This window comes from Talpa occidentalis, unplaced genomic scaffold (genome assembly GCF_014898055.3).
Source record: "Talpa occidentalis isolate TD23 unplaced genomic scaffold, MPIMG_talOcc4v2.1 talOcc4.11, whole genome shotgun sequence".
NCBI lineage: Eukaryota > Metazoa > Chordata > Mammalia > Eulipotyphla > Talpidae > Talpa > Talpa occidentalis.
The window spans coordinates 39898719-39910892 of record NW_023601104.1 but is presented as its reverse complement, the minus strand read 5'-3'; the positions used below and the strand labels follow the sequence as shown (position 1 = coordinate 39910892).

The 12174-nt window shown below is 43.3% G+C and overlaps 1 protein-coding gene across 1 annotated transcript; it reads left to right on the top strand.

Annotated features, from left to right (window-relative positions):
* Positions 1-2828: 2828 nt before the first annotated feature.
* On the top strand, positions 2829-11850 carry METTL3 (methyltransferase 3, N6-adenosine-methyltransferase complex catalytic subunit). The gene is made up of 11 exons (XM_037503019.1): positions 2829-3053; positions 6234-6451; positions 6545-6949; positions 8169-8344; positions 8909-9125; positions 9345-9532; positions 9892-9930; positions 10106-10214; positions 10619-10684; positions 10854-10966; positions 11621-11850. The coding sequence occupies exons 1-11, from the start codon at positions 2954-2956 to the stop codon at positions 11730-11732; spliced, it is 1743 nt and encodes a 580-aa protein (XP_037358916.1). The 5' UTR covers positions 2829-2953; the 3' UTR covers positions 11733-11850.
* The last annotated feature ends 324 nt before the right edge of the window (positions 11851-12174 follow it).

Here is a 12174-nt window from a genome sequence, read left to right as displayed (position 1 = left end):
TCACATTCTAATACACATACATCTTCACAATAATTCCTCTTCATATTCATCCTTTCCCTTCCATTACTATCCTTAACCAGCTTCTGAATTATCATTTAGTCCTATCATCAGGCACTGAATTGTACACTAAGCTATTAACCATCTTTCTCTGTCTCTAAATTCTGCCTCTTCACCTCAATCTTCTTAGAACGCCAGATTAACTTTAAAACATTTCCCTATTCACAAACCCTAAAATGTTCCCCTGTTGTATTCTGAATAAACTGGAAGCTCTTTACTTAGGGAACATGTACCCTTTGCAATCTGTTCTCAAACGTGAAAACCTAAATAATTCCCCCAGTACTTTAAAATATCAATCTCTCTGATCTAGCAAGTTAATGTGAATTAGCAGAACATACCTGCTTTTCTAACTGTAGTCTAGACCTTTGTTTTTATCAAGTCTTTGGCCTGCAAGTCTCTCCTATAGCTTCCCCTTTGAAACCCTCTCTGTCACTTCAGGCTTGAACCTTGAATCCACCTTCTTTCAAATACCTTCCTGGGTGATCTGCACTTGGGAGCCCTCTTCTTTGTCATCGGGTTTATTTGTTTTGTAGAGTCCACACTCACATTGCCTCTGTTGTAAAGAGAGTTTGATATTAAGGAATTAGGTCGTAGCTATTTTTTACCCCAATCATAAATCCTTTGAAAACAGGGTAATGATGCCATTTTAAGTTATTCTTTCTGATACGGTGTTTCACATCACATAGCCATTTGATAAATCAGTGGTTACCAAATGATTTCATTCAGAAGACTCGGTTAAAAAAGAAAAAAAGACAGGGCCTCCCATGATGGCGCAGCGGATGAGCGCTGGCCTGCGAAGCTGCCCGCAGCCTCTGCAGTGCCGGTTCAATCCACGGCCACCGGCGAGGGCTGCTCCCCTCAGCATTGTATTTCATCCTTCTGCCTGTTCTGTTCCCCGCTCTGGCTCTGGTGAATTCTCTCACCCTGCTGTGCTTCTGACTGTACCCAGTGCTTGTATAAATAAATAAATAAATCTAAAAAAAAAAGAGAGCAGTTCTCCCTGGTGGCACAAGTGTTAAAAGTCTCAGCATTATCAAGCTACGACCAGTCACTGTAGCATGAGTTCCATCCCTGCTCAGGGAGCTAACCCACATGGCACAGCAGACCTCTCCTGTCTCCCCCGTGGCTCCCCTCAGCAATGTATTTCAGTAAATCTACCTGTTCTACTCCCCATTGTCTCTGATGAATCCTCTTACCCCCCTTCCCCACACCTCTGGTCTATACCCCAACTCTTGTATGCATAAATAAAATAAATCTTAAAAAAGAAAAAAAGAAACAATGCAAACAGAATCTCTAAAGCCCTTCTGGTGCCTTTTTTTTTTTTTTAAAGATTTATTTATTTATGCATATAAGAACTGAGGTACAGGCCAGAGGTGGAGGCGGGGAGAGGGTTCACCAGAGACGGAGTAGGGAACAGAACAGCCAGACTGACTGAAATACACTGTTGAGGAGCGCAGCGGGCAAGACAGGAGCAGTCGGCTACGCCATGTGGGGCAGCTCCCTGGCTGGCTGGGGGTCGAACTTATGCTTTAGAGCCTGTGTAGAGCTTCACAGCCCTTTCTTTAACGCCCGTGCCACCACGGAGGCCCTCTAGTGCCTTCTTCTGGGCTGAATTTTAATGTAGTACACATGGTTCTAGTAGATTTGGTATAAGTAAAGTGAGTAAGAATATGTATTTGTAGACCTCATATAACGTCTGTTCCCACACCCTGCCTTTTTCAAAGAGCACATATCTACACCCCATTGATGTATTGGTAAAAAATATATATTAGCTATGTCTTTGTAACTGAATTCATGGAAATATAACCCTACAGTACCTTCAATGTTAGTATCAAACTGTTAGAAGGAGTAAGTGATCCTTCATTTTATTTTTAAGACTTATTTATTTATGCATACAAGAGCTGGGGTACAGGCCAGAGATGTGGGGGGTGAGAGGATCTACCAGAGACAGAGTGGGGAACAGAGCAGGCAGAATGACCGAGGTACACTGCTGAGGAGAGCAGCGGGCCAGCCAGGAGAGGTCTGCAGCGCCATGTGGGTTGCTCCCTGGCCAGGGCTCGAACTTGTGTTCCAGAGGCTGCGGACTGCTTCATAGTGCGGTGCTTAACCCGTTGCGCCACCGGGAGGCCCTAAAGATCCTTCATTTAAAAAGCATACAACAGGGCCTCCCCGGTGGCGCAGCGGTTGAGCGCTGGGTTGCGAAGCTGCCCGCAGCCTCCGCGGAGCCGGTTCGATCCCCGGCTGCTCCCAGGCCACCGGAGGAGGGTTCCACATGGCGCGCAGACCTCTCCTGCCGCCCGCTGCTCCCCTCAACAGTGTACTTCGGTCCTTCTGCCTGTTCTGTTCCCGGCTCTGGTGAATTCTCTCACCCTCCCGCGCTTCTGACTGTACCCAGTGCATGTATAAACAAAACAAACAAACAAAATAAATAAATAAAACATGCCTCTATTAAAAAAAAAAAAAAAAAGCATACAACAAGCGCGGTTCTGTGAGAACGGTCTTAACACTGGCCGACTCAGGGCTCACTTAATATTTAACATGGTCGCATGCGCGCGTTGTAAGCAACATGGCCACTCTGCCAGGTACCAACATGGCAACTGCAGCCTCCGAGCACCCGGAAGCACAAGGGAGCCCTTATGGAAAAAAAAAAAAAAAAAAAAAGACAAAAAAAAAACCCCTTGAGTCGGCCATCCTGCCAATACTTATGATGGCTCCCATTTCAGCATCAAAGAGAGCGCGAAACCGGAAATGACGCTCCCGTTCAGCGCCCCTCCCGGGACTTTCTCCGGTTAGCCCTAAGGCATCCGCGAGAGAATTGGATGTTTCCTGAAGCTGGGGCTGGGAGGTGCTAGTTCGCCGCGCCTGATTCGAGACGTGTTGGAGCTGGGAGTTTAGGATGTCGGACACGTGGAGCTCTATCCAGGCCCACAAGAAGCAGCTGGACTCGCTGCGGGAGAGACTGCAGCGGAGGCGGAAGCAGGACTCCGGGCACCTGGGTGAGGCAAGGGGCTGTGGGGGTTCTGGCTCAGCCGGAGACGGGGGGCAGGGAACCTTGGAGAAAAAGACAGCTCCGGAATCGGCATCCTTCCCTAAGCGGCCATTTCTTTAAAGTCGGGTAGGTCGCTTCTCCCCCGCTGCAGCGCAGATGCTTCGCGCTCCTGCTGTCCCTTCCCATCTCGGGCCTGGCTTCTCCCAGTTCACTTTTCCCGGACAAACGCCCGGGCCTCACAGCCGTGCTTCTGGCCGGCTTCTCTTAGGTCTTCCAGAACGTCGCCTGTTCTAGGCCTCTCAGCCCCCATCCCTCTAAGCTGCAAGTGCCTCCTTTTGATTACTCCTTGAACGCTTTGTTCTTCCCTTGATTATAGCGGGTACTTTGCCCTCGTGGACACTGAGAGAAAAGGACTGAAGCTTTGTGTACACAGTAAACAATACAGTAGCCCACCCAGAGTAGACACTTGGTCGTGCCAAATGAGTAGAGGAACTTGCATTGTCTCAAGCCACTTAGATACCGAGCAGAAGTTTGAAACATTTGCTTTTAAACTTTTTCTCTTTTGGTTGCACCTGATTCATTTGCATAAAACTTGAAGGAACTGTAAAAGGCTGTCAAGTTCTAACCACCTCTGATGCCCTCCCTGCACAAGTCCTGAATTATTTAAGGCAAGTCAATTATAAGAATCTAAACGTTAGTGAATCTTTATCACTCTTGTGGTAACTTGTTCTAGTGTTCATCATGCACTCGATGCTGTATCTAACTAAGTCTTGTCTTGATACAGCTTAGATCCATGGTCATATATTCTGGTCCCTGGAACAAGAAGGATTCTCATCATAATAAGTAGACATCTGTTGAGTACAGTGCGAAGTCTAGTTAGGCAAAAATAAATAAGTTACTGGCTCTGCCCTCAAGGAGTTTAAATTTTAGTTGAGGGTAAAGGATATAGTGAGTATAGCAAAGGGAGAAGTAACTGGTTTAGTTAGTGAAGGATATAATGAAGGAAACGGAATTTGGTCTTGATGGCTATGTAAAACTTAGGTGATCAAATAAGTTAAGAGTGGAGGAAGAAGTGTATATAAGTCATGGTAAGGGAATATTCATTTTCAAGCATTGGAGTAAATTACTGAATTACCCAAGGGAGAATTTTTTTTTCCCTTGATATATAAATTTCAACTCTTTGTCTTCATGTTGTAGATCCACTTTTCCCTGTTTTTTAATTTCCTTATTCTTTGGTTCCCTCCATTTATGAGCCTTTTATGCATTTTAATTTTAGATAGGAAATAGAACAGTTACACCTCCATCACAGACAAATGACTCGGTTGCTTCTTTTTCTTTTTTTTTTTTTTTAAGGTTTATTTATTTATGCATACAAGAACTGGAATACAAGCCAGAGGGTAGGGGGTGGGGGGATGAGAGGATTCACTGGAGACAGAGTGGGGAACAGAACAGGCAGACTGACTGAAATTCACTGCTGAGGAGAGCAGTGGGTTAGCCAGGAGAGGTCTGCTGCACCATGTGGGTAGCTCGCTGGCCAGCCGTGGATTAAACTCATGCTGCAGTGGGTGCAATAGCTTCAGTGCTGAGACTTAATCCATTGTGTCACCAGTGTGACTTGATAATTTATTTTAATCAGTAATTATTTTCAATCATTTTTAAATTATATGGACTAGAAACGAGTAAAATTACAATGTAGGGCCTCCCTGGTGGCGCAAGGGGTTAAGATGCAACCTATGAAGCTGTCCACAGCTACTGCAGCAGGAATTCGATCCCTGGCCAGGGAGCTACCCACATAGCGCAGCAGACCTCTCCTGACTTGCCTGCTGCTCCCCTCAGAAGTGTATTTCAGTAGATCTGCCTGTTCTGTCCCCCACTCTGTCTCTGGTGAATCCTCTCACCCCCAACACCTCTGGCCTATACGCCAGTTCTTGTATGCCTAAATAAATAATCTTTTAAAAAAATAAAAATAAAAAAAGTCTTAAAGATAACAGGTGTTGGCAAAGATGTAGGGGGAAGGGAGCCCTGATTCGCTGTTGGTGGTAATGTAAATTGGTACAAGCATTATAGAAAACAATATGGCAGTTCCTCATAAAATAAAAAATGGAATGCCCAAATGATCCAGAAATCCCACTTATAATTTAACAGAATTCCCGGAAAGGCCAGGGAGTTTAAAATTTTCATCTGTATTTTAACTAATTATAGATATTAGACTTTCCCAAAGGTTAATCCTGTTTTCCTAATTTGAGTTTATTAAACCTTACTAAGGTTAGGATAGCCATCTATTTTGTAAAGTAGTAGAGTAGATAATAAAAATACATTCAGGAAATATCATTTATTGACCAGGACTTCAGCAAAGTTTTGTAAAATTTTTGAGTTCAGTGTTAAAGATCACATCATTCTGGTCCCCTTCACTGTCATTGTGTACACCTGATGTCTACTGACCTTAATTCATTAAATTTCAAATTCCAATCTTCAGAAAGATAGTCTGAACACAGTTTAGGTTGTTGAAGATCTTTCTTTCTTTGTTGTTGAAGATATTTCTGACTTCAAATGCAGGTTAATTTATTAGTTGTCATTTAGAGTAACTGAAATGAGGTGGTATGAACATTTAAATTTACCGTGCTACTAATTTTTTTTCCTTTGAAACACGATAAGGACAAGATATTGGGAAAATGCCTCTCAATTTCAATAAAGTCCTTGATGCTTATCTTTGGCAAAAAGTAAATACTTGAGTATGACTGAGGAAAGGTCATCATCTATTGTTAAAATTTGGTCACAGGATTTTCCTCCATGAAATGAGAGAACTATATGCTGCGAATGCTGGAGGACTTTTTTTTTTTTAAAGATTTATTTATTTATTTATACATACAAGCACTGGGTACAGTCAGAAGCATGGGAGGGTGAGAGAATTCACCAGAGCCAGAGCAAGGAGCAGAGCAGGCAGAAGGACCGAAGTACACTGCTGAGGAGAGCAGCGGGCGGCAGGAGAGATCTGCGCGCCATGCAGGACCCTCCTCCTGTGGCCGAGGAGTAGCGGGGATCAAACCGGTGCCTCAGAGGCTGCAGGCAGTTTCTCGCAACCCAATGCTCAACCGCTGCACCATCGGGGAGGCCCGAATGCTGGAGAATTTGACTTCTGGGGAATATACAGAGTGATAGTGGTTGTGCTTTTTCACTTCACTGCTAGATCTACGGAATCCAGAGGCTGCATTGTCTCCAACTTTCCGAAGTGATAGCCCAGTGCCTTCCGCACCTACTTCTGGTGGCGCCAAGTCCAGCACAGCTTCAGCAGTTCCTGAATTAGCTACAGACCCTGAATTAGAGAAGAAGTTGCTACACCACCTCTCTGATCTGGCCCTAACATTGCCCACTGATGCCGTGTCCATTCGCCTTGCCATCTCCACGGTAATGACAGATAAGACAGGGTTGGGATCTACCACTTCTTTTTTCCAGTTCATAGTGAATATCTTACTGCCCTTCCTTCTCCTGCTTCCCTAGCCAGATGCCCCTGCCACTCAAGATGGGGTGGAAAGCCTGCTGCAGAAGTTTGCAGCTCAGGAATTGATCGAGGTAAAGCGAGGACTCCTACAAGATGATGCACATCCCACGCTTGTGACCTATGCTGATCATTCCAAGCTCTCTGCTATGATGGGTGCTGTGGCAGAAAAGAAGGGCCCTGGGGAGGTATCAGGGACTATCACAGGGCAGAAACGGCGTGCGGAACAGGACTCGACCACAGTAGCTGCCTTTGCTAGTTCTTTGGCCTCTGGTCTGGCCTCTTCAGCATCAGAACCAGCTAAGGAGCCAACTAAGAAATCAAGGAGACATGCTGCCTCAGATGTTGACCTGGAGATAGAGAGCCTTCTGAACCAACAGTCTACTAAAGAACAACAGAGCAAGAAGGTAAGGGTAGATGAAAACACTTTCATACACATACTTTCATTTATAGCTTTGCTTGAGAAGGATTTATTTCTAGGGCAAGAACAGTTCGATTGAATGTTTAGAGCATTAGAGCAGCAGCTTTCAACTGGGGATGACTTTGCCACCTGCTTTCCCCAGCATTAGCCAATGTCTGCATTTTTGGTTGTCACAATACTTGAGTGCTGCAGGCATCTAGAGGATAGAGGCAAGGGATGCTGCTAAGCATCCTCCAATCATATTAGGACAACCCTCATGACAAAGAATTTCCCAGCCCATATTGTCACTGCCAGTGCTGAGAAACTATGATTTAGAGAATCTTTATCATAGACTCTGGAAGCTCCTTAGATCAAAGAGAAGAGTAATCTAAATGTAGAGGTATGGGGGTGGGGGATGAATACTTGAAAATAGTCACATGGAGCAGTACTTACAGGAATTTATGATTAAACAAGGTGAATTGGCAGTGTAGTGGTTCTGAGTGTAAACATTAGACCCGTGAGTTCTCACCCTCTTGCTAGTTCTAGCAAGTTAATTAACTTCTCTTGATCTTAGTCTTCTCATATGTAATTTGAGGATTACCAGAGTATCCTCCTTTATAAAACTATTGAATAGTCTGGCAGCTAAACAGGAAAGTGCTTAGCAGTGTGTCTTGGCTCAGCATCTAATAAATACCAGTATTTTGTAGGAAGCAGTGTTTTCCTGGAGAGGGGAGGTTAGCTTAATGTTTAGCAGTATGAACCTCGTCGTATTTTAATTCCATTCCAAATGCAGATTTGTGAGAAAGAATGGAACCTGAGACAAATCTCTGATTAAATTAGCGTGTATATATCCCCTATGGGACATTAATGTCAGTTAGAATTTAGAGATAGTTTAAGGACCAATTTTTATCTATCAGCCCTTTTTTTAAAAAAAAAAAAATTATGCATATAAGAACTGGGGTACAGGCCAGAGGTGTAGGCGGTGAGAAGATTCACCAGAGACAGAGTGGGGAACAGAACAGGCAGAATGAGTGAAAAACACTGCCGAAGGGAGCAGCAGGTGAGACAGGCGAGGTTTGCTGCACCATGTGGGTTGCATCCTGGCCAGGGATCGAACTTATGCTGCAGAGGTTGCAGACAGTTTCATAGGTTGCGTCTTAACTCCTTGAGCCATCAGGGAGGCCCTCTGTCAGCCCTTTTTAAGTACAAAATTTCTTCCATCATAGGTCAGTCAGGAGATCCTAGAGCTATTAAATACGACAACAGCTAAGGAACAATCCATTGTTGAAAAGTTTCGCTCACGAGGTCGGGCCCAGGTGCAAGAGTTCTGTGACTATGGAACCAAGGAGGAGTGCATGAAAGCCAGTGATGCTGACCGGCCCTGTCGCAAGCTACATTTCAGGTCTCTTGGGAAGGGGAAGGGTGGGGATGGGCCTCTTCAAAGCAGTCATTCCTTTTCAGCATATTCCTTCCAGTCATTGAAGTTTTCTTTAATTCTATCAGTTAGTCTATGGATTGTCTTGGATTGCAAGTTCTACTTTCAGAAGTAGTGTTTTCTGGGAGAGAATACAGGCTGCCCTCCCAAATATTTTTTTTTTTTGGTAACGCCACTTCTTGTAATGCAAGGTATCGCTGTCTCTGAGCAGATGTGATAGATAAAAAGTTCCCTGAAAGGTTATCAGCTAGGAAAAACGGGAACCTGAACTTAATTTAGGTCAGTTTTGTTCTGCTCTAACCAGCAAGCGCTCCCTTCCTGTTATAAGGATTTATCTTTCATCATTGAGGAATTACAACTCTTCTTTAGTATGAAGTATGGGTTTTACCTAACTTCCAGTCTGAAAACTGGAGGAGGTGCTAAATAGAAAAAATTAGGAGTGGGTAATGAAAGGAAGTTTTGAAATGACTTGGACTTCAAACTGTGGGATCTAACTCTAGTGCACTATTCTGATTCTTTTTATTCCTTCAGACGAATCATCAATAAACACACTGATGAGTCATTAGGTGACTGCTCTTTCCTTAATACATGTTTCCACATGGATACTTGCAAATACGTTCACTATGAAATTGACGCTTGCATGGATTCTGAGGCTCCTGGCAGTAAAGACCATACACCAAGCCAGGAACTTGCTCTTACACAGAGTGTTGGAGGCGACTCCAATGCAGATCGACTCTTCCCACCTCAGGTACCTGCTTGGTCAGAAAATTTAACTTATGACTTAGGTTTAAGTATACAGCCAGACATACAGGAGAGCAGGGTATAATTGGCAATCTCTTGCTGATTGGGAATGGAGTGGGAGAAGACACCCTTATAAGGGAATAGGAAAGTCATATGGCAAGGAGGGTCTGGGGCCTTGCATCTGAGAGTGAAGGAAGGGAAGATGACCAAATACCACCTTATGCAGTGGATCTGTTGTGATATCCGCTACCTGGACGTCAGTATCTTGGGCAAGTTTGCAGTTGTGATGGCTGACCCACCCTGGGATATTCACATGGAGCTGCCTTATGGGACCCTGACAGATGATGAGATGCGCAGGCTCAACATACCAGTACTGCAGGATGATGGCTTTCTCTTCCTCTGGGTCACAGGCAGGTAATGCAGTTCAAAGATATGTAGGTATGGGCAGATATAGTACAGAGTGAGTACTGGGTGGGGATAAAATCCTGGGGTTTCCTGCTATTAAAGAGTATGACTGAGTCTGCTTTTTTCCCTACTATGACCTAATTAATGCCTGTTTATAACACAGATGATACCTTGAATTATATTTAATTCTGTTTGCTTCTGGTGAAATGTATGGACATTGAGAACAGATACTGTTTCATTCTTGGATCCAGTCTGTTCCCTAATGGTACACTTGCATGTAAATGTTCATGGAATATCTAATGAAAACACATCTTGAAGGGGAAAAAATATATGGGCATGAAAATAGCTTTGTAATCCTTTCTTTCTAGGGCCATGGAGTTGGGCAGAGAATGCCTGAACCTCTGGGGGTAAGTAGAGATCACTGTTGCTTTCTTTTTTCTTTTGAGGGAAATACATAATTGCTGTAGATATGTTCCCTTCTCCCAGAGTATTCCATGATGTCTTGCCTCTAAAATAGATGGTACTACCCCTAAATTGTGAAAGCCTAGTTATAGCTCTAATTCTCTTTGTTGTGGTCCACAGGTATGAACGGGTAGATGAAATTATCTGGGTGAAGACAAATCAACTGCAGCGTATCATTCGGACAGGCCGAACAGGTCACTGGTTGAACCATGGGAAGGAACACTGCTTGGTGAGCAGCAGTGGGCCTAATTCAATAGGTGGAGCAAAAAAGGAATTGTTTTTTCTTTTTAAAGATATATTTTTATTTATTTATGCATAGAACTAGGATGTAGGCCAGAGGTGCAGGGGGTGAGAGGATTCACCAGAGTGGGGGAGGGGGAGGAGAAAACAGGTAGATCTACTGAAATACAATGCTGAGGGGAACAGTAGGCAAGATAGGTTCTGCTGCGCCATGTAAGTTAGCTCCCTGGCCAGGGAGGGGTTCGAACTCATGCCTCAGTGCTGGCGATAGCTTGATAGCCCTGAGACTTTAACTCTTGTGCCACCAAGGGAGGCTCATTTGTTTAATTTCTTAAAAAAAAGTTCAAATGCTGGGGTTTCATAGGGTAATTATTTGTTCTCTGTGGCGAGCAGGTTGGTGTCAAAGGAAATCCCCAAGGCTTCAACCAGGGTCTGGACTGTGATGTGATCGTAGCTGAGGTATGTGCTTCCCCAGGACATTCATAGCTTAGGCATTTTAATTGGTATCATTTATTTAAATGAGATGTATTGTTATCCCAGGTTCTCTCATTTGGACCATAAACATACTGGAAAAGTCTAGAACTGTAATCTTAGGTAACTTAAAAGTAGCTAGAGCCTTTATTTCTAGGTTCGTTCCACCAGTCATAAACCAGATGAAATTTATGGCATGATTGAGAGACTGTCACCTGGCACTCGCAAGATTGAGTTATTTGGACGGCCACACAATGTGCAACCCAACTGGTAAGACAACAGGCTGACCCCTAAGGGCAGAACTGTGTTTGGTCAAGGAAAAAGTTAGTAGTTTCATCTCACAGTCCACAAATAAGTTGGCTTCAGAGGATTCATAAGTCACCTAAGCTTGTATTTAAAATGTTTATGGGATCTCAAAACATTGATTGGAAATCCAGCAGGTAGAACTAAACCACTGATCTCTACGGTCTCCATTTGCTTTCACCTAAGGCACTTCCTTTTATTTTATTGGATGTGTGGTATCTGCCCCCTGGTGGTTATTAAAGAATTTAATCTGTCGACAACAGTCTCTAACTTTCATCCCTTTAGCAGAGTTTAAAAGACCTGCTGCTAGCATTTTACTTACCCAAAGAATACCCACTTGTAGCAGCCACTTTGTGAAGTAGGCTTAGTTAGCCATCAGGTATTAACCTTTTTTAAGTAGTAATAAATCCAGCATGTTTTCATACTAGCATCTACGCCCAGTTCTTAATCAGTCATCTACCATATACTATTCTACCAGTAATATCTTTAAAAAAGAATTAGAATGGATATTTCATGAGATGAAAGGCAATCTTAATAAAAGGTATACATTTTTTTAAATAATATTAAAAGCCTTTTAATTCTAGGATTTTTGATTTGCCCCTTCTTTTCCTTTGCTTCAAGGATTACTCTTGGAAACCAGCTGGATGGGATCCATCTACTAGACCCAGATGTCGTTGCTCGGTTCAAGCAAAGGTATCCAGATGGTATCATCTCTAAACCTAAGAATCTATGAAGCACTTCCTCACAGCTAAGCAATTCAAGGCCATGGCTCTACAGGCTGCACCTGAAGAGTAATATTGTACAGTAGTCTTTTCTCCTTATTTAAATAAAAGTTTGTATTGTGGTTGGGATTTTGAGGTCAAATTCTGGCTCTGCTACTTAACAGTGGTGTTTTTGTGTAGTTCATCTCAGTCTGACTCATACATAAAATGGGATTATTACCTACCTCATGGGTTGTTGTGAGGGTTCAAACTAAACGAATGCAAGGAACACATTAAAATGTTGATTATACACTACAGGATCAAAGTGACTAGCAATCAGTACTATGTGAACATGGTGGTTAATACGGAAGTTCTCTGGAATAGCATTTCTTAAGGTGTAAGGTTTGATTGAATTTCACTTAAAGTATCACTGGGGACTATCACCCTCTAAATATTTGCTTATCATGTTAAAAA

Excerpts from the sequence above, each read along its gene's own strand:
- METTL3 (XM_037503019.1), top strand. The coding sequence starts at position 2,954 with ATGTCGGACACGTGGAGCTCTATCCAGGCCCACAAGAAGCAGCTGGAC. Across the intron at positions 9,126-9,344 it reads ATCGACTCTTCCCACCTCAG|TGGATCTGTTGTGATATCCG; the intron begins GTACCTGCTTGG and ends CACCTTATGCAG. Across the intron at positions 9,931-10,105 it reads GAATGCCTGAACCTCTGGGG|GTATGAACGGGTAGATGAAA; the intron begins GTAAGTAGAGAT and ends TGTGGTCCACAG.